Source organism: Lissotriton helveticus, chromosome 2_2 (genome assembly GCF_964261635.1).
Source record: "Lissotriton helveticus chromosome 2_2, aLisHel1.1, whole genome shotgun sequence".
Lineage (NCBI taxonomy): Eukaryota > Metazoa > Chordata > Amphibia > Caudata > Salamandridae > Lissotriton > Lissotriton helveticus.
Window position 1 is genome coordinate 30545282 of NC_136060.1, and position 24964 is coordinate 30570245.

The 24964-nt window shown below is 43.9% G+C and overlaps 1 protein-coding gene across 9 annotated transcripts in view; it reads right to left on the minus strand.

Annotated features, from left to right (window-relative positions):
- Positions 1 to 1823: 1823 nt before the first annotated feature.
- The window catches only part of ACSL1 (acyl-CoA synthetase long chain family member 1), a 511045-nt gene continuing 487904 nt past the window's right edge, over positions 1824 to 24964 (minus strand). For all 9 annotated transcript variants that reach the window (XM_078678020.1, XM_078678028.1, XM_078678025.1 and 6 more), the window contains exons 19-21: positions 18469 to 18570; positions 14217 to 14288; positions 1824 to 3324 (exon numbers count right to left, since the gene is read on the minus strand). In XM_078678020.1, coding sequence (XP_078534146.1) covers positions 3184 to 3324; positions 14217 to 14288; positions 18469 to 18570 — 315 coding nt within the window. In that variant the 3' untranslated portion in view covers positions 1824 to 3183. The remainder of the gene's footprint in view (positions 3325 to 14216; positions 14289 to 18468; positions 18571 to 24964) is intronic.

A 24964-nucleotide genomic window follows, 5' to 3' on the forward strand; every position in this document is an offset into this window, starting at 1 on the left:
TACTTGCAATTCGCCAGTGGTTGGCTGCTTACGCTGCTATTCTTTTGCCTGAGGCATCTATCAATTTAGACTTCTTATCAGGAGGAGGGGAATCTCCTGTTTGTGAGTTTGCTCTTTTGCGAGCGTTAGATACTATAAGGGAGTTTAATGGAACTTGACCCTTGATGTAAGTAGGGTCAGTAGGTGCTTGTTTGTATTTTTTCCCCATTCGTGCAACAATCCTTGCCCGCACAGGGACTTTAAAAATGTCCTCAGCATGCTTAAGCATTCCCTTAAGCATAGGCAATGTCTGTGTTTATCTCTGAGAGGAACTTAAGGTCTCAAATAGAAAATCCTCTTCAAAGCCTCTATGTAATTCTACCCCATTGTATTGAACAGCCCTATTAAGTAGCTCTCTATATACACCCTATGTTATCAGGTGGTGAGGGTTTGGAAGGGTATAGATCTGGATTGTTATCGGTGTTGGGATCGGTTTTATAGTCCTCCCAGGGGTCAGTAATTTCCTGTGGTCTATCTTCATCCCCTTCAGCTTGTGGACCAGGTGATTGAGTTGGTGGGGAATTTGTGGGTGTAATGAGTACATTTGGGTCAATGGGTGAAGGAGGTGAAATGGGAGGAGGAGAAGGGTTAGTACCCACATTCTTGCGTTTCAAAGTAATGTGGTAATGCTCTTGTAAATCCATTTCCTTTTCTCTGGCAATTTTAGATGAATATGCCCATTATCTGGATGAATAACCAGTTATTTTTGGTTCGGATCAGTGTTAGCAGGCGGGACATCGAAACAAGGCTCTTTAGATGGAAGAGGTTTTCCCTTTGGGTGCCATACTTTTCAGCATCGAAAGTTTCGGCCACTACAACATGCTTTGATTTCGATGCCGAAGGTTTCGGTTCAGTACCGGAATGGGGAAGACTCGATCCCGAACCGGAAGTCCTTGATTTGTGATTCGGTGCTGGGCTGGAGGGCGGGGCGTCCAAAACTCTTGGTGCCGACCTTGGCCCGAGGGCAGAGGAAGGATCGGAGCATTTTTCTTAGTAGAGTGTTGGGGCAGGGGGGGTGTCAGTACTCACGGTACGCTGACCCGCTGTTACTTGCTCTTGCTTCGGACACGGAGATGTGTTCCCCTTTTCTTCAGCTCCTTGTGCATGTAATTCTTCCTGGTCGGAATCTTTTCTGAAGACTTCGGGTGCGGAGCCACTTTGTTGATGCATTTTGTGACGTCGAGCCAGACAGTCACGGAGCGTCTTTTTGGATAGAAGCGATTGGTATGCGTCGCAGTCTTATTAGTCGTGTTCCGGGGATATACATAGGTTGCACACTTTGTGCAAGTCGGTGCACGGAAACTTAGCGCGACATCCGGGACAGTCAGTTCCATCGACTGCTAGTGAGCCGGATTTGGGTAGGCCCAACGGCCCTCCGCGAATCTTCCGATCGAAGACCTTGAGTCGAAACGATACGCGGAGAATGAGAAACGTGATTGAGAAACAATACCTTCAAGGGTAGTGGATTGCGCACCGCGCCGAACCGGATGGCGGAAGAAAAAAAACAATCTAACAACTGAGTTGATGCCCATGTGCACTATCACCAAAAAGAGGAGTCACCTGCCTCATGACTGGAAAAGACTTCTTCGAAGGAAAACAAAGTGCAAACATCCGGGCCCAACACTAGATGGCAGGCTATGCAAAGCATGTGATCTACAGCTCTTATGCCTCGAACAGAGGTTTTTTAAGTCTACATACCAAATGTACACAGCCAGCCAAAGAACCAGAGACAACACTATGGACTAAAACAATAGAGGTTGATCATCAAGTAAAACAAATGCACATTAATCAGAAATACAGATTTATTTTGGTTTTCTTAATATTCTTTTTTGGTCTGAGACAGACAAAACCAACACAATAAGCAAATGTTTATCCTTCATTCAGACAGGTTACATATTTAGTTTAATAAAATTGACTCCAAGATATTTGTACAATTATTTGAATTCACATGAAAGCAGTTATGCTACAGAATAGTGCATTTTAATCAATGTTGTATTTAGTGCAAACGTTGTGCTTGTACAGTATTTACACAGATCCCTCATATTTCCAAAAACATAGCGCATAGTAATGCATGTTTAAAGAACTTACCACCAGTAAAAATGTTATAAAAATGTAATAGGGTTTACCATGGCTAACATTTCACTAGACACTGGGCTAAAATTCACCTTTTCTTAAACTAACTCTGCTAGAGGACCAGTGTGTACTCCTGCATTAGCTGGATCAATAAATAAAGTTACATTTAGGAAAACAAGCAGAGGGATATTTAGAAGTACGACCATGTCTACATGGTCCAGTGTACATCAACTAAATACCCATACTTTCAGCACCCTTTTCTTTTACTTGGTCTTCTACAATAGGGCCAAACATGGCAGAAAGCAGTTTTGCCAATCGGTAGGTTATTAGAAAAAGACATTAGTTTGCTACAGTTTAAAAAAAATACTGGACAAAAGAAATGGGGACTTTTTTTAAACTGGTTAATCCAAACACCTTTGGCTAATTGTTGCTTACAAGTTTAAGTAATTCTATAAAACTCGCCATTAGTCACTCATCCTGAGCTCTGAAGCACATATGTAAAGTTCAGTAATAACACAGAAAAATACTTCTGGGACGATTACAGAAATAAGTTTCAGGATAGGACTTTGGCTGTTAGCTTTCCTTCCATTAATCAAAGGGTGAACTCAAGTTAAGTGCGTGTAATGCACTCCAATTTAAAACACCAGTTAAGAGTAATCTCCACCACCCCAGTTGCATTTAGATAAATGCCCCTGTTCAACCTATTATTTATTATTTGCAAAACATATTCAAGACACTGGACTTTACAATGTCAGTTTGTTCTACGCATTAAGGAGATGGAGGTGCGCTAGGGAAGGCTAGGATGGAAGACTTCAGTCCCAATCCCTTGATCCTGGTTTAATTTTAACCATTTAACTCACATCACATGCCACCATCTTAAGGTCTTCTGTACAAGTAAAAGTAAAGGCAAGATTCTGTTTTCTGAATATTCCTATGTCAAATACAATTATGCGCAGTTTAAGCATTGCACCATTTCCATCAAAATTGATTGGCGGGTGAAACAATAGATATGGAAAAAATAAATCAGCATTGTATGTAATGAATAGGTGTTTTTCCAGAATGCCTGAATAACTAAACTTTGATGCTGGAATACATTTCTTCTATTTGTGACTGGAAGCGTTTTCGAAGTTCTGTCCTCTTTGCCTTCAGTGTTGGTGTCAATAAGTCATTCTGTACAGAAAACAACTCTGCATGTATCACAAGGTCTTTCACCTGAAAAGAAAAATGAAATGTATTCTAAAAATCTGTAGTAATCAACACTTACATTCTATTGTCATCATAGGTGCCGAGCATAGATAACACGCACATATGCTGAACAATTGATTAGCGAGTTTGCTAGAATAAACTATTACATGGTCTGTTTCAAACAAGATTATCTTACACACCTCTAAAGGCTGAAGATAAGCAGAAAATTCGGACATAGCCGTAGATTATTACGGATATGTTTTGTATCATAATTACATTTCCAGCAATTTTTCAAGTAGATAAAATGCACTCAATACTGACAATTTTCTTTTAACTTGGAATTAGTGAACAAATAATTGGTCTATATCAAAAAAAGGAAGGGGGGGGCGGGGGGCCTAGGAGCTGATAAAGGTCCAGTGCCCATGCTCCTAATGCCTACATTTAAACAAGAGGACACTGTTCCTATAGCAGGGTGCAAAAAGACACCCATGCATGAGGGTGCAAAAGTCACCCACGTAATAAAAAGGAAAAAAGGGAAGCGAAAAGGAATCCTAGGTATAGAGGACCCATAGGTAAGGGGGAAAAGACCACTTTGTCGTTTAATGCCCTCACACACCCCAAGAAGTGTCATGCCTAATCAGGCAGTTGCTCCTCATAGGGCCGGCGCTGCAATTTCCTACAGGTCCCCCAAAGGGTCACTTTCTCGGAGATCTTTTCAGGGCTGCTGGATGGTGCTTGAGGGTGCTGAGTCGCAATGCTGAAAAATCACTTTGCTTTGCCTAGTACTGTAGGTGTAGTTTCTCTCAAGAGTCAGAAGACCTTTCACTAGGGAGCATCCAGGATGTAAGAAATAATTTAGCACGCTGTAGATTCTTTTGAAGGTTTGAGTACTTTGCGATTGGGCATGTATCATGGGAGCAAAATCTGGTTTATGTGGAGAGCTAGAAAGACTGAACGAAAAGAGAGGTTACTTATCCGTATAAAAAGTGTGATCGACTGAGGAACAATTTAGTCATGTTCAATACTTTAGCAAGTGTGTGGGGGCCGTACTGTGGTTTCTGTGCTAGGAAAGAATGAGAAAGTAACTTAAGCTAGCAATGTGCGACACCTGTATAGACTGCTTTCACATTCCTCAAACTTTGTTCTCGCAGTGAACTGTCAATGCAATATCTGGTGACCAATACGCCCTCTTGGGAGAACACTAGCATCAGATTTATCAAATGAAACTATGTAGTAGTTACAACACCCCAAAACCTATGTGGAAAATGAGAAGCAGGTCAGGTATGGGTTGCACAGAGGGAATAGGAACCTTCCTACACATGGGACTGTCCCAGGGTTCGCAGTACTTGGAGCAGGTTGGACAGGAACCGGAGAAGATAATGGGTAGACTGATGCAGATCACTTTCAAACTAGCACTGCTGGGACTGGTGGAAGAGGAGGGTGGCTCCAGGGGTGAGCAGTTGCTGTGGAGTATTAGGTGTATGGTTGCTAAGAGACATAGCCTGCAGGTGGAGCTTCAGAATGACCCGACCATCCCGGTTTGTAGGAGAGGCCTGAAACACTACACACTAATGGAGAAGGTGGTTACTTGGTGAGAGATGGTCCCAACCACCTTCGCCAGATCTGGGGCGTCAGGTAGGCGTACCTACAGGGTGATCCAGATTGAGGCCCCCCCATGTCAAAGGGAATGGTTTACGCATATTCACAGACTCCTTTTTGTGTAGATTCTGCGTTTATTATGCAACTATGGTGATGTTGATGGCAGGGTGAATCGCACAAATATAGGTTCTAACTTTGTGGGTAGAAGGATATTTTCTTTTTTTCCTCTCCTGTATTAGATTTCAAAAACACAAAGCTGAACATTTTGTATCCTGGAATCAAAATAATGAAAGTAGACTGAAATCATAATAGAAGCAATGTATTCTCCACAGTTTTCCAAATCAACAGATGGGCCAGCCATATACATCACATCTTGTATTTCTTACAGGAAAGTATCAGTTTGGCGGTGTTGCAGATATAGAAGGACAATTTCCTCGCACATAAAAGTCCTTCACTTGAGCATCCAATCCCACGAAATCCATTAGTCACTAGTGGTCAGACTTGGTTGTCAAACAATTTGAGGATTCCACCAATAACAGTCACTCAATTCCTTGTTCTCTGTAGTTACCTATATCTTCCAGTGATGGTCTTACAACAATGGAATCTGCATGCATCCAGGCAAAGCTTACTGTATGTGTCACAATGCAGAAGCCCTGGCTATGAAAGGTGTCAAATGCAAACCTACTCTACTTCCAAAAAACTCACATTTTGTTATCTCCCTGCAAACCCAGTGGAGCGCTATGCAAGTTGGGGACTTCAATCTATTTATTCATCAATCCATCATCTGGCAAACTGTTCCTCAAATCTACAGTATCCCATCGAATAGTTTGAAAAATGTTAAGTCAAACATGTGTTAGCCGAAACGCTGACTGTTGAATGTAGATTGCACGATTTTAACTGCTATCTTTTTTAAAAGGATTCTGTTTGCACTAATGTGGATTGCATGAATTTTAACTTAAACTTTTTAAAACGAACTTGTTTGCACTATCGCTTCAAACTTTATTTGCACTTACCACTTTAGATCTTAAGACGGCTGGTGGTGCCGGTCATTTCCACTGTTGTGTACAATCTCCCGACCCCCCCGTGCAGCTGAGTAGGCGCTGACACGACACAGAAGGAGGCACAGGGACCCGCCATCTTGGAGGGAGGGGAAGGTCTGCAGACTAGTTGTCGCAGCCTCCCGCCCTCCTCTCGCCCCCATAAAATGGCCATAGGGCCTAGTCAGCGCAGCGGGCGGGTCGGTGGCGCGCCGAAGGCGCGCCAAAGGTAAGCCCGTCTGCGCCGGGCCCGCGCTCAGCACCACTACCCCTGGCCGGATTCCCCCAGATCCTCTAAGGAGGGTCACATACAATCGAGCGCAGCTCTGGAATCTGGGGGGGGGGGGGGGGGGGGGGGGATTGGGGGGGGAGGGTGAGAAGACCGGCTGCTTTATGATGGCTCCAGATAAAGATCTGCAGGTAGGCCCGCATTGCTGTTCTTTATGTAAAGTTAACCTTCCACCGATCGGGGGTAGAACTAGGGCCTTTACTTACTCCTCGATGTCTAAAGAAAGTCGAAGGGATCAAATCACTAACTGTCTACTTATTAACGCCAGATCACTGGTAAAGCACAGCATTGAGTGTGCCGAGCGGATTTTGGATCAAAACGCTCAAATAGCCTTCATCACCGAGACGTGGATGGACGCAGCATCCGGTCCTGATCTGGTAAAGGCTACTCGCAATTTTGTTCTAGACAGACCTGGTAAAAAAGGAGGGGGCTTGGCTATCATCTATCAAGCATCCCTTCAAGGAGTCTTTTTCCCAGTGACCTCAGTGGCATCTGAGGCCCTGTGGTTTAAGCTGGAGCTTTCCAATCACCAATCCTTTAATGGACGCCTCTTGTATAGACCTCCTGAGACAAAGTCCATCTTTTTGGAAGCAGTGGGTAGTATTTTGGAGGAAGCCCTTTGCACTAACTTTTTCACGGTTCTGGGTGATTTTAACTTTCATTTAGAAGGAACCACGGATGTTGACACTATGGCTGTAGTGGAAGCGATGTCCGCAGTGGGTTTGACCCAGGTGGTCTCTGAGGCAACGCACCAGGCCGGCCACACATTAGATGGGATTTTCTCGAATAATCCCGATCTGCTATTCTCTAAGGCTGAACCCGTGTCCTGGACAGACCATGGGGTGGTCCTATTTACCATCCTTAGCCCTCTGGTTAAGAAGACTCTGAGTGAGGGGCAATTAACTAGGATGTGCAGGGCATGGAAAAACATTGATGGTACAGCCCTGGAGGATCTGTTGACAGCTTCTAGGCCAGTCATGCACACTGACGTGAATAAAGCCACCTCCGAGTACACGGAGTGGCTCGATAGGGCCTGTCACAGGTTAGTTCCGCCCAAGTTGTCGGCCCACTTGGCAGGTTCCTTCGGCCCCATGGTACTCAGATGAGCTTAGAGAAGCAAAAACAATATGTAAAAAGTTAGAACGTATCTGGCGAGTGAATTATCATGAGCCTGATGAAGAAAGACTAAAAATCAGCCTAAGGGCATATAAAGATAGCATCAGGAAGGCCAAGAGTGCCTACTATATGGACCGCATTGAGAAGGCCAAGAATTCAGCCAAGGAACTTTGATACCGTGGTCAGTCTAACCTCCCCTAAATCGGCGACTGTGCCTCCCAACATCGAACTTTGTGAATCATTGGCTGACTTTTTCCTGAATAAAGTTCAAGCAATTTTTACCACGCTTGAACAACAGGTGGCCCTCAGTCTTGCGGAGGGGTCCCATAGGGCATTTACTAGCGGTTCCTCGGAGGAAATTTTTCGGGCCTTCAAGCCAGTAAATTCGGGTGATGTTTTAAAACTACTGATGGCAACTAAATCAGGCTCACCTCAAGATCCCTGCCCTACGTCAATTGCAAAACTGGCAGCTGTCCCTATTGCGGACTCTCTAGCCAGCATTTTCAATTTGATGTTTGAGAAGGGCGACTTTCCCACAGTGTGGAAGCGGGCATCCATCCGCCCACTACTTAAAAAACCCTTGTTGGATATCACGGACCCTAATAGTTATAGGCCAATTGCCAGATTACCTCTGCCGGCAAAACTTATAGAAAAAATCATGAACTCCCAGCTCTGCTCCTTCCTGCGTAACTCGAAGGGTCTAGACCCAGCCCAACATGGGTTTAGGGAAGGTCACAGCACTGAGACCGCCCTGATCAAGTCCACAGAGGAGGTCAGTAAGGTGCTTGACGATGGGGGCCAAGAAGTGCTGATCCTACTGGATCTGTCAGCGGCCTTCGATACGGTTCACCATGCTATGCTGGTGGACCGATTGGAGGGCTGCGGGATCCAGGGGCAAGCACTCAACATTCTGAAGGCCTTCCTGAAAGACAGGGTACAAGTGGTGGCTATGGGTGACTTCGAATCAAGACCTTTTGAACTCCCCGGGGGGTCCCTCAGGGATCCTCCCTTAGCCCCACTTTATTTAATATCTACGTATCCTCCCTTGCCCCAGTGACCCGATCCTTCGGGTTCGAGTTAACATCTTACGCAGATGACACCCAGATTGTGGTCTCGGTGCTTCCAGGGAAAGAGCTGGGGGTGGCAGCTAGGTTTCAGGACTGTATGTCTGCAGTCAGTTCCTGGATGGCAAAAAGCTGTTTAAAATTAAATTCCCCCAAGACCGAGGTGCTTATCTTTGGGTCAAATACAAACCTTTGGAGTTCCAAGTGGTGGCCTACAGATATGGGATCTCCGCCATCTCCGGCTCAAAAGGTGAAGAGTCCTTATAGACAACCAACTGTCCTTCAAACCCCAGGTCAAGGCGTTGACCTTCTCCATACATTGGATTTTGAAAACCATTAGGAAGGTTCTTCCCTTCTTAGCAGAGGGAAGCAGAAAGACGGTGGTGACGGCACTCGTTCTTTCGCGCCTGGACTATTGTAACAGCCTCTTTCTAGAGGCTCAACAGGGGTTGCTGAACAAACTTCAGGTCCTACAAAACGTGGCAGCCCGCCTGATCGGGGGCTTGCCCAAGTTTATCAGTTACTAAGGAACTGGAGAAGTTGCATTGGCTCCCGATGCGGAAGAGGATTTTGTTCAAAGCCCTCTGCATTGTCTTCAAGGCATTGCATGGTCTGGGCCCGGTGTTTCTTCAGAATCATTTCCAGTGGTACAGACCAGGGAGACAACTTAGGTCTGCCACTATGGGACTGATTAAAACAGCTCGGATCAGGAAGGCACGCTGGGGGGGCAGGAGCTTTGTTGGGGGAGCAGCAAAGGCATGGAACTCCCTCCCCCTGACCCTTAAACTAAACACAAATCTGTTAGCATTTAGAAAAAACCTCAAAACCTGGCTCTTTACCCTCTAGCCCGGGAGTCTTAATCTCAGGGAGTTACCACTTCAGCGCCAGGACACCGATTGGTATTTGTGCGCTCTATAAGGGTTATAAATAAATAAATAAATATATAAGGGCTAAGAAAAAGAAGTGTATTGTTAGGTGCATTTATAAAGTGTACCATCACCTGTGAAGCTATCCTGGTGCTGAGCAGGTCTAGGTATGGCCCTGCCTTGGTTAATTGAAAAGCCTGGTCTTCAGCTTCTTACAGAACTCAAGAGAGGCGGCTTTGAAATGGGGTGGGAGTCCATTCTAATGTCCAGGAGTGATAAAACATCTATCCTTCTGATCAAAGTTCTTTGTATGTGTGTAAGAGGGAGCAGTTATCTGGGTGGTTTGTGGAATGAGACTGTTCAGATAGGTGGGAGCCCAACCTGTGTAGTACCTCGAATTTGTGTACGAGGAGTTTGAAATGAGCACACTTGTGTATTAGGAGCTAGTGGAGCACCCTGGGGTGTGGTACGATGAGAGTTCTGTGCGGGAGGTTGAAGACGAGTCTGGCTGCAGAGTTCTCGATGGCTTATAGTCTTCTACTGAATTGCTTTATGATACCGGTGTGGAGGGTGTTCCTGCAGTCCAACTTGCTAATAATTAGGGTGGGAGTGACAGTTTTTCTAGTATTGCCTGGGAGCTATTTGAAGATCTTCCTCAGCATCTTCAGGGTGAGGAAGCAGGATACAGTGATAGCACTGACTTGTGCAGCCCTGTCCAGTTTGCTGTCAATGATTATTCAGAGGTTCCTAGGATGGGTGCTTGGTGTGGGTTAGAGTTTGGCTGGCTACCAGTTGGCTACTCTCGCTGTTAAGATTCATACAGTTGGCTTTCATCGAGTTAGCAACTTCGGTCATGCAGGCAGTGATCTTGCTTCTTGTGTTGGGGCCTTGTCCGAGAGGGAGAGAATGCACGGATTACCGTCAGCGTAGGAGAAGCGGTCAATGTGGTGTGAATGAATGATGTTGTTCAGAAAAATCATGAATTATTTTGATCATATATAAGGAGGAAACTAGGTCTGTCATATTATTCTAATTTTGCACCCATGTGGGAATCCCCAGGGCTGCCGCGTTGTTTTGACGACAGGCTTGCCACCCCGCTGAGAGTAGGAGGAATATCAACATGGGGAGAGTTGTTTGCAGGAGAATCACTGAGGCCCTGGGAGGAGCTGCGTGACCAGCTGGGTATAGAGCTTTCGTGGTTTAAGTTCTTACAACTAGACAGCTGGTTCAAAGCACTGATCAGGACAGGGGCAATACTTGGGAAGCACAGCATTATTGAAGAGAAACTGGTAGCACAATCAGGAGGGGGTAAAGAGGTCTCGCAGTGGTACTGGGGTTTGTTAGAAGAGATAGATGGAGAATTCATCCTCCCGGAACAGCTATGGGGCCCAGAACTCGGTGCCCAGAGTATTGAAATCTGGCAGAAATCCTGTACCTTGTTATACAAGTGTGTTAAACCTGCATGGCTTAGGCGTAATCACTTTTTTACAATACATCCAGCCTATTTTACACCCCTAAAGTTATCTAAATTCGTTCCAGGGAAGAAATGCAACAAATGTGAATATATCGCAGTTTCAGATATCCATATGTTTAAGGAATGCCCCAGCATATTACAGTTTTGGAATGAAGTTAAAGCGACTTTGGACTCTATTCTCAACACCTCAATAACCATCACACTTCCCCTGATTATATTTGGATGGGATAACAATATCAAGGGCCAGGCAAGGACATTTCTCTTTTATGCAATACTGCTTGCAAGAAGAGAGATATGCAAGGTATGGACTGAAAACCTGGCACCGATACATGCAACCTGGCACCGATACATGCAAACTGGCTATCATCTCTCTACGCAACCTCTAAAACAGACATGTTAAGATCAGGTGGCTTACGCTGCCGGGCTTTTTGGAACTTCTTGGTTCATTGGAGACAGTAACCGGGGTTTTTTTTTTCCCCCCGGTCCTATGATTATGCCTTAGAACTCCAAGAACTAGGCCCCTCCAATTGGCTCCAAAGGCTTGTTCAATCGATTTAAACATCAAATTTGGAGTCACTACCCATTTTACTCTTCGGGCCATCTCTTGCCAATTATCACCAATCGTGTTATCAGGTGCATTGAATCCTTGCACTCTTAACACGCATATGGCAGTGGGAGGCTGAATAAGAGTAGGGCCAGGCAAATGAGGATAAGCAAAAACAACAAAAAAAAAAGAATTATTTTGACAGGAGAAAAGTGACTAGAGTGTGTAAAGGAAAGGTGGATGATTGGGTGCTAGTGAAAGCACCAGTTGGAGGTGCTGTATGGTCCAAATTCACTATATAGGTCAAAGTGGTCAAGTCATTAATTGAAAAACTGAATGAAAAAAATGGGAATATGGAAGAGAAGATGGTGATGGTGCTTCCCATTGGACGTATCAAGAAGGAATGGCTGGTAATTTGTTTTTTTTTTTATTTATTTATTTATAATAGGGAAAGATACATGGTGTTTGTATCTTGCTGTCAGTAGAATTCCTGATCACAGGGATGTTCTACTGTGAAATGCTATCTTTTGACTGTGCCAGGAGGTATCCTGGGGACAGTTTCAGCTGTGCTGTTTTTGGATAGGGTGTTTTAGTAAAGTTAAACACTTAGCCTTATACCAGGACCTGGGGTGGCTTATTGACAACATGACTGAAATTTGACACTTATTTTGCTCAACATCAGTGGTTGGGTTTTCTTATGTGTTCCTTTATTCCGGTTAGGCTTCCCCTAAACATAAAAGGCAGCGTTGGGCCTCAGGAGCATGATCTTGGCTGCCCTTTCCAGTGGTCTCATTAAAAAGGCATTGGGACCAGTTGTGTCCTTAACCATTGCTGGACTTCTGTTAACTGTAGACTCTGCTCTAGCTGAACTGGTGCCAGTTTGGGACATTCTAGATTATTAGCAAATTCTCTAAGGGAGTTTTACTTGCATTACAGGATTGTGTATTTGATGTTTACGTGATTTGTTGAGAGTACTTTTTTGGGTATGACACTTTTTTGCCTTGGCTACCAGTGTCGGACTAAAGGTTGGTTCAGGACCAGAGTTTACCAAGAGTCTGCATCGGTTTCCCTTTCCCAAGTCTTTTGCAGGAGAAATTTTTTCACAAAAGACGAGACATAAGCGTCTGAGTCAACGGTAACAAGCCCAATAAGCTAGCACTGGCTACAGGTGTGATGCTAAGAGAAATCTAGCACCATGAACCAAGGAGCTATAACATTTCAATCAGACATCAGCCCCAGAATATGCTATCACATTGTGATTTTCTGTGGGTATCTAACACCATTATGTTAAAATTTCACTATTGATTAATAAGTCCTCTACTCTTTTCCAAAGACCCCACTGACTAGATATCCATACTATCAGGCTTATTTGTTTAATTCTTTTTTTTTTACCGTGTCATATTGAAAGTTAGTTATAACCCCTATGCCTCCTGAAGTATGCTTTGACTGGTGGTCCTTACTCCGAGATAAGCAAGTGCCCAAAAGTAACAACTTATGCAACTGAAGAGCAATAATGTTTTGTTAATGAGAAACTAGTGCTACAGTACACCTGCAATATACCACCCAGTAAACACGGAATATACCAGGACGCCCAGAAAGGGCCTTGCTTATGTGGTTTAGGAGTACGTACGGGATGTGATCATAGCCGGATGTAATGAAAGCCCTGTATTTCTGTAAGACTTTGTCCCAAAGAGGCAGAACGACATCTTGCACTCCGGTAGTCTCTACTTCCTGAGAATCAACACTGTACCTCCAAGTCCAACATCTCCCTCTATCGCCATGCTGAGAAGCTTGGGCCCAAGTGAATGTTCTGTTGGGCTGTAGCCAGCCACACGCTCCGGGAGTCATCTTGCACATAGGAGAGACACCTGCACACAGTATCCATGCTTCAGCAAACCAAAGTCCTACTGTCTTCGTAGACTATAGTCCAGTTCCTGGCAAGCTCTCATGTTGCTGCAGCTGATCAGCATTCTGGTCCTTTTCCAGATGTAGGATACCAAACAAAGAGGGGCACATGTTCTGCATTCCTAATTAAAAGCAATAGGGCCGCTGGGGTTCGGACATTATAGAGAACATGGGGAAAACCCCAGCAGCCCTATTGCTTTTAATTAGGAATTTACTGTCCAAAACTCAAATGATACTAGCTATATTTTATACATTCTAAAGCCTTGTCATCTCATCTTGGAGTCAACTATTTCTGCACTTTCTTTTTGACTGAGCAAGGCAGTGAGTGCCCAGATGCGTTGGAGGATGAATATCCATCACTGCCCAAGTGAAGAGGTCAGCATCATGCTCCTCATTAACTGAATGATATGCTGAAGCTTCGGTACAGAGGGTGTGGTGTACAGCAGGCACCTTTTCTACAATTTGAGCCAAAGCGTCTTCATCTTGTTTTTTTCACAGGCTATGTAACCAAACTCCCCGGTGTTCACAGGTTGGAGGTCACAATCAGTGACACGTGGACGGAAAACTTTTAAATCACCCACCATCATGATTTTGGAGCCCTAAAAAGATCAATACTAGTGATTTTGATACATCATCCATAATTGGATTAAGAAAATGAAAGGACCTGAATCTGTGAGGGTTTGTCCTCCAGCTGTTCATACACCAGATCCTCTATACTCTTCTGCGACCTACCGAATGGCATAAACCAAATTTTCTAAAGATGTTGCCAATATTCAGGGTATCAGAGCCCTAGTTCTAGTCTAGTCACGTGACAGAAAAGGACATTGTTGGCATCCATGAAAAGTGAATCTATATTGATTCAGCATACAAAATAGTGTAATTGCTGTTTATGTATCTAATCAGAAAATGTTGCATGCCATATTACTACAAATGTTTGAACATTAAAATCATGGAACAGCATACCAAGTCATCTCAAACAAGTAAAAAAAAAAAATATATATATACATCTTTTTAAGTAAACTTACCTGCTCAAATGATTTTAGACCGGCATCTTTTCCTAGCCTCAATATATCTTCTAAAATAGCTTTTTTAACATCCTGTTAAAAAAGTGAAGTGTGATAATCAAAATACTTTATTCGATCTAAAAAGCACAGATCATAAAAGCTCCGAGCACAATTTACAATAAAATAGACAAGAAACATTAAAAAAGGAATCAGATAAAACACATTTAACAGATAGCTGGATCCAAATGATTTCAAAAGCCTTCTTGCTTCTATCGCTAAAGATAAAAAAAAGACGCTACTATACAGATAAAACGATCCTGTAACATTTGCAAAAAATATAACGCTACTTGACATTGCCTAAAATTATACTTGCACGATTGGAGCTATAACATTTTTTGGATAAAGTGCATAGTGTTTACAGAAAAACAGGAAGTGCAAATCAGTTTGAGTCGAATCTGGATCACATTGACAAAAAGGTAAAGCTTGTTGGGAGTAGATACCAAAAGGATAGCCCAACATGCAGGGTGGAAAGTTTAATCTGAACCTCAACAGTACAAATAGATGCTGAAGGTTTGCTACAAATGACAGATCTAAAGCTGTTCCCTCAGGGATAACAGGTATGTGTAAATACGTTAAAACCGTTCTTTTTTGGTTATTATATGCATATCTTACTCTTTCCATTTTGCCGAAAAATTTAGTTTTAATTAATTTTTTAGGTATTAACCCACAAGTAGATGTGGTCTCTAAAAGATATTGTCGACCTAAAGTAGTGAGAGTACGTTGAACATACGAGATCCATGGCATCTTATGAGCTTTATCAAGCGACAGACAATCCTTAATGATATTTGGAGTTAAGTGTAATGATTCCCTTTGCCAGATTGAGTGCCACAACAGGATTGGTGCTAGACAGACCTGGTCGATTACATATGGTACATCTAGCTCAAGGTGGCAATTAACAGAAGCACAGCTTCTAGGAAGGGCTATTAATTTTTTCAAGAAAGTGTCTTCCGTGGACTGAAGTGACTGAGTTCGTGTATCTCCAGGCTCCTCCACATGAGGCAACAGAAATAGCTTTAGCCCTATATATCTGTTTTATAACACCTAGTGGTTTAGCGCCCAATTTTTCAATAAAACAAAAAATTGTGTTAATACTTTTTCCTAAAAACAAGTTTGTTGTCAATCATATGGTTCCAAGTGGCAGTTTTATTAAACAGCATTCCCAAATACGAAAAGGTATCTATTTGTTCAATTTTGCGGCCGTCTATTTGAAGGACAGGGGTTTTCTTTGCCTGTTGGCCAGCCTCTAGCACAAATGATTAGGCTTCATTTACACGGAGGTTCAGCTTTTCCATAAAAGACACATACTCAGTTATCAGTTTCTGCAGTGCCAAGCCAGTCTGGGCAATTAGCACTGATTAATCTGCATGAATGAGCCTGGGAATGGAAGTTTGATTCATCATGGGGACATCTAAAGTGGATTAAAGTAAGGGGGCCTCCACCCCATTAGTATACAAAGCGAATAGAAGAGGGGCAAGGACACACCCCTGCCTGACCACTCTTTCGATCTAAACCACCTTGCACATTCTCCCTTTATTTCCATATCGTATACAAGCTGTGGCCTGTGCATAGTGGTCTTATAAAGGAGATGATGGCTTTATAAATGCCCATTTTTACCTTAATAAGCCATAATTGGGGGTGGGAAACTCAGTCAAAAGCTGCTGTCAAATCCATAAAGGCCATGTAGAGCGTGCCTATTTTAGCTAAGGTATATTTGGGGACAATCAAATTTAAACATTGATCCACCATGCCTTTGTGTTTCCTGAAGCCATGTTGCACCGGAATCAGGATTTTTCTTTGACTGGCCCAATCCTCTAGTCTTTTTAGTAGGGCCCAACCCATTAATTTTGCAGTGCTGTCCATCAGCAAAATGGGCCGATAATTTTTGGGGATTAACCCATCACCTTTTTTGTGTATTGGGACTATAATTGAGCTCGACCGGGATTCTGGTTGTCCAGCACTAGCTATTGCATTAAAATCATTGGTTAAACAAGCATTGGCATAGGCAATAGGTCACGCCTTTGGGACCCTATAAGTGTTTAGCCATGCAACACTTGATTGCACCAAGGATATTGTGCTGGATAACTAAACACTTATAAGGTCCCAAAGTCGAGACCTATTGGCTATGCCAATGCTTGTTATTTTTACACCCCACTCAGCTACTCCATTGTGCTCCCCCTCCTCCCCACTGGTCAGGTGGCTCATTAGTGCTTACTTAACCCCTCCACCCGTGCTCGCTTCACTGTTGCCTCCCTTTGTTTTTGCCATTGCAGTAACCATTTCCTCTTTTATTTTTGGTCTTTTTGTGGATGTAAAACTGCATCAGGAAAAAAGTATTGGCAAACCAAATAGGCCTGCATTGGCACTCTGTAGATGTGTGATGAAGCCTCGTGTGGGGATTAGTCGGAAAACCAGCCATTCTGCAGCTGACCAGATCACAAGCTCTTAGAAATATAGTCATTTCCAAAGTGTGATATAATGAACTCGTGTATATGAGCTGCTATGCAATGAAACAAATAGATTCAAGAAGCCATGCACTTTTAACTTTGATCGTTTATATTTCAAACTCCTCAGGTTGAGATTATTGAAAACCTATGAAGCTAAAAGCAATTATTTGTGATTCATTAAATGATGCGAGGCATTATGTGGGTTTTTTGATCCGGTTATGAGTTTATTATATTTGCGCTCTGAAGAGGTCTCTGGGATGCATGATTGCTATAAGAACCAAATATACATGTAAAAGGTTTCTATTCTGTTTGGTCTTTTTTTTTTAGAACTAAAGTTAAGCGTATGTTTTTCACATGGGAATGTGTGACTGGCATCAAGTACAAACATTTAAACAAACATAGTAATCAGTACTTACTTTTAAAACCTTCCATTTTAAACATGGTGTGTATATTGTTTGTTTTTCTTTCTGGTTCGTATTTTTTTCACCACAAGGCAAAAATCGCCATCATCCTTTGAGATATTTGCAACCCTTTAAACGATGATAGCGTAAATGTTGGGCAGGTCCCTCTGAAGTTAAGAGCTGCAAAATGACCCCTCTCCGAACAGTTATCAGAGTTTGAGGTTTGCAGCCATGAGGTTACAAAATAACCTGCAAGAAGGCCATATTGCACATCTATGTAAACCTGCAGAAGCATGCATTGATAGCACGTGTGAAGAACCTTGGTGGTGGGTCATTGGGTGACACAAGGATTAACAAACAGGAGGACCGATCTAATAGCAAGGCAGAGAAGCTGCAGACAGAAGTGAGGCGGTGAGCCCGCTGACAAGTGAAGTAGGGGGGCAGCGCACTGAAGTGAGGGAGGATGACTGCTCACAGAAGCGAGGAAGGTTGATGGCACATATTCATTCAAACAGCCCAAATCACAAAATAGGTGGTGAAAAGGGCACATGGATGAGCCAGGAGGAGGTTGCAAGATGGGATAGAGGGGGAGACAAGACAGGGAGAGTGAAGGAGAGAGGCAGGGAGTGACTCGGAGAGGGGGTATGAAGCAGAGATGAATTAGAGAAAGAACGACGCAAAGGATAAGGTAACGTGGCCTGTTACTGCAAACACTTGTGATCCAGGCGGTGCTCAGAAAGACACTTATCCGCTCCTACCTGAACAAGATGCGCAGCCGCAAGACGCGCTCTCTGTGGTGGGGGGAGGGGGAGGAGCGTTTAAGCAAGACGGAGCGAGGCGCTTGTGCGTGTAACCACACGCTCTATGCCTCACAAAAAGCTGTGGTCTGCTTTTTGAAGCCCGCTAACTAAAAGTCTCGCCAGAGCATCACATGTGCTGGCTCAGGCGAGACCTAAAAAGGGGCTCACAGGTCCGGTTTAATCAATAGGAACACCATCTGGTCCTGCAGCTTTATTCCTATTACACTGGTTTATGGCATTTCTGATCTCAAAAGTATTTGTAATTAATAGAGGATCTTTCAGATTAAATCCCAGTTTAGCAGAAATGGGACAAAAGATATTTTGAAAAAATATTCAATCCAAGTGTCTTCAAAAAGTGTGATAAAGGTTTGTCACAGACACAATATTGATAATCTGATTGCTCGAAATGTAAACATACAGAAATTTCCACGGACAAGCAAGAAACGGTCCCACTGAACCAAAACAAGCATACATTTTTTTTAAAGGAGCAAGGCTGCGAGAGGAATATGTTTAAATTTGTACTTTTGCACTCACGTTGAGTGTGGGATAAAGTAACACTTTAACATACCTTGTTTTTACATAGTTCTTCATATGTGCCTTCAAATTTCCTCTTCTTTGCCCAAGTTGTCAGCGTATCAGGGTCTGGTACTACAATGGCAACGAGGAAAGCCTGGCAGTGCAAAAACAGAGTATGTAAGATATCTTCAAAGGTTCTTAAAACAGATGGATGCATGTCAGCAAAGGAACAGAACATGGAAAAAAAACAAATGTGTAATATTACCCTTCAATTATCAAGCCATCTCACCAATGTAGTGCAATGCTTTCTTTTTTTGGTTTTATACACAAACTGCCTCGGGAAAAGATTGGACTGTTAATTTGCGTTTTTAAATCAGCTTTTCAATAAGATTTTCGTAAACAATCTTTTAAAACGGCAGAACATTAATAGTTTACTACAACTAATAGAGAGCATTCAATGGAAAAAAATGCACACAAAAAAAGGCAAGTATTGCAACACTCCAACCACAGTGACGTTTTTTTAAATTAAAGGGGTCGTCTGTGAATGTCACAGCAGATCTCAAAACCAAAGCAGATGTCAAACAAAGAAACTTTGAGTGCCTATTGTTGGCGATTGTTCGACTAGAAGAACTAGGTCAATTGTCTCTCAACTGGATGGCCCTTTTAATCTCACAGGTTAAAACCTTGGCAAGGTTAACTCAGTAATCACGAGCGCCCGGATAACTTGACCAAAGGATTTAATGAACATATAACATTTGATGCGGCAAATGGTGCGGCCATGTACTCTGGGAGGTGCCTTTCTGAATCCTACATAGTATAGGAAAGAATACATATAATTAATTTGGTATGTGTTTAGTACTGAACCAACGCCATCATTCACATGGTTATATTATTGTATTTAAATGCTGAAAATAAAGATGTTAGAGGAGGTATCAACTGTTTAATAACAATGGATACTTCAAAGTACATGGAAACGTAATTGATTTAGAACTACATAGCAGCTACATAGCTATTAAACCAGAATTCACGTGTACGTGCATTTTTAGTATTTATCGTTTTGAGGGGGAAGCGCCATCCACATGTAAAGGGGGCAGGTGGTGTTTCGGCCACCCCTCCTGCGCCCCACCCCACGGTTTGCATAAGATTTTGAAAAAAAATGCCAGAGAGCAGACCTTAAAACCCCATGGGTTCTGCATTGAGCATTTTGGCACCAGAAAAACTGATCCTTTGTGCTTTTAGATACTGCCCGAAAAGGGGCAAGGATGTGATTGGAGGGTAGGTCACCTGTGGTTTTACTTTTGAAGGTTGAGGATTGACGAGGGGAGGGTGTGGGGGCTTCCATCCCACTACCTCAACAGTGGTTGTGATTTTGAGGTGACACAATGTGTGAGGAGTGAGATCATTTACCTATTGTATGTATTGCAAGAACGAGGGCTTGAAAGGGGCGCGTGCAAAACCGCACCAATTACATGAGCTTTAAGCTAGTAACATTTGGCCACATCTTTAATTTTTACATTCTGACAGAATACAAAGGGTTAAGAGTAAATTAAAATATACTAAAAGAATACAGCTAAACATAGCGCCCCAAGTACAATTTCAAACCAATATATAGACCTAAAGATAAGCAGTTGAAAAAAGAAATCTGTGTAGCATTCAGATCTGACATTACTGATCCAAAACCACCATTAGATCTTACCATAACTTCCTCTTTTCCCCAATACAAGTTTCACCACCCTCACTCCCCTTTTCACATACATAAACAATTTAAATCCAATATTCTCCCATCACTAGTTTTCAAAGTATTAATGAACAACTTAAATACTCTCAATGGTTTCGTAAACTTTGACGATGCAGCACAATAAAACTGCCTTTACACACCCACCCAGTGCCCTAAACTTTCCTTACTCTTTAATAGCTTTTTTCCTACCCAGATGTTATTCTCTTTAGCCATCTTTCCTTTCCTGCTCCACCTCAGCCATCCACCAACCCCTTTGTCAACTCATCGATGCAGGAATAATCATGGCACCTGGTTTTCTACCTTGCCGAATAGTTCAAAATGTGTCCTACCTGTGGTGACATCCGAAGGCAATCAGTTTGCCAGCAAAAATGTTTGTAGTTCCTCTTTTCACCAGAGTGGTTTGCCCTGGCTAGCTGAATCCCTTCTTTATGGTTTAAATCTCTTTATTGAATTTGAAACAGGTAGGACAAACAAGACCCTCGGCTCCTCTATCATCATGCGGAATTGACCGCTGGGTCGCAATACGCATCATTACCACAGGCAATAAGCATGGAGCGGGTCAATTGACATTACAAAGGAAGAACAGAAGTGTAATACAGGTAAGGCCAGTGCACCCTATCGAATGCCTTCTCCGCATCGATGGCCAGGAGCATGAACTCGCCTTGAGTGCGGGACGCTTTTTCTATCAGGTGTAGAATACGTTTGGTGTTGTCACTGGTCTGTCTGAGGGATAAAACCGGACTGATCTGGCTCGACCAGCTGGGCCATATATGGCACCAGGCGGGCCGCTAAAATGCTTGTGTAAAGTTTAAGATCTACGTTACGTAGTGATATAGGCCTATACGCACCACATGCCGTCCTGTCTTTTACTGGTTTCGGAATAACGACCACAGTCGCCTCAAGCATCTCACCCAGAATCGCTCCTGATTGCTCAAAAGTGTTGAACAGTCTTGTCAAGATGGGGCCAATTGGTTGCAGAAGGTTTTATAAAAGGCTGCCGTATGGCCGTCTGGGCCAGGTGACTTACCCACTTTAAGGCGGGAGATCGCGGAGATTACTTCCTCTATCTGTATAGCCCTGTCTAGGTGGTCCGCCTGTGCTTGAGACAAGCATTCCAGCAGCTGCTAAATATTCGGCGCTACGTTGGAGATCTAGAGGGTCTCCCTTGTAGAGGTCCGCATAGAAATCACAAGAGACTTCGGCTATATCTGAGTCATCGGACATTAGCTCACCCCCCCCCCCCCCGGTGTCCGGATATTCTTGACTCCCTCCCTCTGTCTGGCCTCACGTAATTTATTCGCGAAGAGACAGAGTCATCTGTCCCCTCCCCCGCCCCAGGTAATAGGAGTGGCATAGCCTAAGGGCCGCATATTTGGCCCTGTCTTGGTCCAGCGCAGCCAGCTGTTTCCGTTCCACACAGAGCTGGCGCCATGCACGAGAAGCGCCGGTTCGTTGGTGCAGCTGCTCAAGTTCTGCAACCCTGTGTGAGTTCCGCTCTCTTCTGGTCCCTTTCCAGATTGTGAGCTGAGGAGATCGCTATGAATTCTCCTCTAAGGACCGCCCTTAAAGCTGCCCATTGAGTCACTAGGGAAGTGTCGGAGTTGGCGTTAAGGGTGAATAATCCGTGATGGCCTTCTGAATTTGGGCAATCACTGGTGGGAGATGTAGCAGTGTGTCACGCAGGCGCCAGTGTCTGCAAGGGCGCAGCCAGCGCGGGACCTGAAAAGTAGCAAGGACAGGGGAGTGGTCCGAGAGGGAGGCCGTCAGTATGTCAGCGTCTAGTGCATGGGCCTGAAGGGATGAGGAGCAAAGGAAATAATCCAGTCGCGCATATGTCTTGTGGGCGACCCCCCCTCACATTGAGTGTAAGGATTTTAAGAGAGTCGTATGTCACAACAGACATCGGGGAACCTATTGGGGGCGAAACACATAAGAGCCAGGTGGACGAGGGAACCCAAACCCAAAAACAAAACCCAAGAACTTTTACCAAAAAACCGAAATAGTCTGCCGTCCTGAGACGACTGGTCATTCAACCATGTGGAGGTCGTCGTGGAACCAAAAGGAGGCATCTTCCTCCCACCGCCCTCCCTCAACCAGCAATTGGACAAATGGAAGGGACAATGCAGTGGGGCAGTCATTTGACAGTGGAATCTTCTCCGGTGAGAGCTTCGGTGACAGCCGTCAGGGCCTCCTGCCGACCTCTGGCAATCTCCGCCTTGTGTGGACGCCAAGGGCGCCGTCGTCTAATCTGGCGCTGCCATCCCAATGGGGACATCTCAGGTCCCGAGGTAATGCTGCGTTCCTAGTCGTCCTCGCTTGGCGCCGCTAGAACCAGAACGCGGCATGCTTCCACCAAGGAGCGAAGTTGGTGTAGACGACCTTCATGGCGAAAGATAAGGCGAAAAAGGTGCCCCCAGGAATATGAGACGCCCTGCTGTCGGAGCTGCTCAGTCACTGGGCAGAACTGCCGCCGCCTTTGCATGGTAAGTAGAGCCAGGTCCTGATGCAACACAGGGGAGTGACCCTGGAATGAGATGGGATGGAGGGTTCTTGCTTTAGCAAGGATGGCTTCCTTGATCTTAAAGTCCTGGACGCACACTAAAATGTCCGCTGGGGGAGCGTTAGGGGCACGTGGCGGCCCCACCCTATGCACCCTGTCCAGCACAACATCCGTGTCCTGCGATTCCCCAAGAATGTGGCGGAAGAGGTCCTGCGTGAATGTGAAGAGATCCCGGGTGTCATCTGAGGGCCTAACTCCGCGCATCCTAATGTGTCTGCGGGACCGGTTTTCAAGATCCTCCATGTGCATTTGCCTGTCCAAATTCTGATCTTGAAGTCGGATGACCTCTTGCTGTAGCAGGGTGATGTCGGATACTGTGGCGTCGCTTTTTTCCTCGAGAGCCGGCACTCTCTCACCCACTTCATCCACGTCCCTGCAAACTTCTGAGTTCAGAGGCAAATTCCGCCTTCACCCATTGAATGTCCTCCCTAAGGGTTAGGAAGAGTGAAGAAGGCCTTTGTGATGGGTTCATCCCTGGTGGCTGTGGGAGACTTCGAGGTTCCCGCTTCAGGCGTTGCAGGTGCCCTGTTAGATATGGGCTGAGAGCGGCCTCTTGCCAGTGACGGGAGTCGGACTTTCGGCCACGTCCAGTATCCACCTCGGTCCACTACTACTGCACCCCAGGCTATGTGGGCCCCAGGGGGCCTGTGCTGTGCCGGAAAGGAGGCGGGCCGGAGCCGAGAACAGTGCGTCCTACCTTGTCGCCATCATGGTAGCTCCTGAATCCCTTCTTTAAAGGTCTTATAACATCTTTCAACAGCTTTATTAGGTTTAGGAAGATGCAATTCACAATCCAGACCCTCTTGTTTTCTCATAACGTATTAATCGGAGCCCCCTTTACCACTGCCCTTTTTGTTACATCCACACATGCTTTGAAATTGGCACTTTCATTTCCTTTTACATTTGAGGTAGATTTTTGTTATGCTGTAGAATGAAGCAGGGAGATGGAGACGCTAGGCTCACATTGCCATGCTCAATAGAAAGGTCAGCTGCAAGGTCAGAGTCAAAATGATGAACATTCTAAGCTGTTTGTAGTAAACCTGAAGCTAAGAGGTTATTCGTTTCTTTTAAAAAAAAAATTCTTTGAGAGGTCATAGACTTTACGACATACAATAATATCATATATAAATACATATTTCAAAATATTGAGGAAAGGAAAGATTGGTTTAAGTCTAAAGTACAAAGTGTTCCAGTATTATAAATATTCATTTCGAGATACTCAGTAGTGCAACCGCGATCTTCCTGTAATACAGAAAAAGATCATAATAAATTAAAGTGCAAAGTGCTAAATCAGGATACATACGTACATATGAGCCCTAACTTTTTATACCAAATGTAACAAAAGTGCAGAAAGAGATCACATTAAGGTAAAGTGCAGAGTGCTATATCCAAACAAATACCTAAAGATATGTTCTATTCTTTTATACCAACTACAAGATGTTATCCTAGGTTTCAAATGCACTCCAATATTTCTCATACTCTTACTGCTCCTGATCTTATGGCATATTTCTTTTCCAATTCTTGTATTCTAGACAGTTTTGCCCTCCATGCATTAAAGGTAGGTACCTTCTCTGTTCTCCAAAGTTGCAGGATTAGGGTTCTCGCTATTAAAGCTGCAATAAACCAGTCTTCCTTGTGTGCAGAGCTAGCAGGAGAGCAGCCCAAAACTGCAGTGGATATCAAGTGAGACGAGGGGATCAATTATAAAATTTAAGATATTTCTCGATCTCCTCACAGAAACTCTGGATTTTTGGGCACTCCCAAATTATATGTGTCCAGGTTCCTTTCTCTGCACAACGAAAGCATTTATCTTCTATTTGCGGGTATATTTTATGAAGAAAAGAGGGTGTCCTATATATCAACCATTTCGAATAGTATTGCATGCGTTTAAAGTTTGCCCCTCTGAATATAACTTCATTAAACTTATTAAGCCTATTCCAGGTTGGTTTAAAAATCTGTATATCTTCCCTTTTCTTCCATCTGTCCCTAACTTTTTCATATAATGAAAGATTTTAATCCAGTTACTAATCTTACATTGTGTGGGGCAATTAAGGGCTTCGCTGATAATAGTTTTATAGCGCAGGCTTTCCATATCTAGCTTTTCCAATATGGGTTTCAATCTAATAAATGACCACTTTAAAATTGATGTTGATGCCCCCTTTCAATCGCCGCCCAAGTTTTCCAACAGTTCCTCTTGGTGAAATCCTGGATCTGGACATACCTATTTTCTTCCCACAACCTTAGTATATT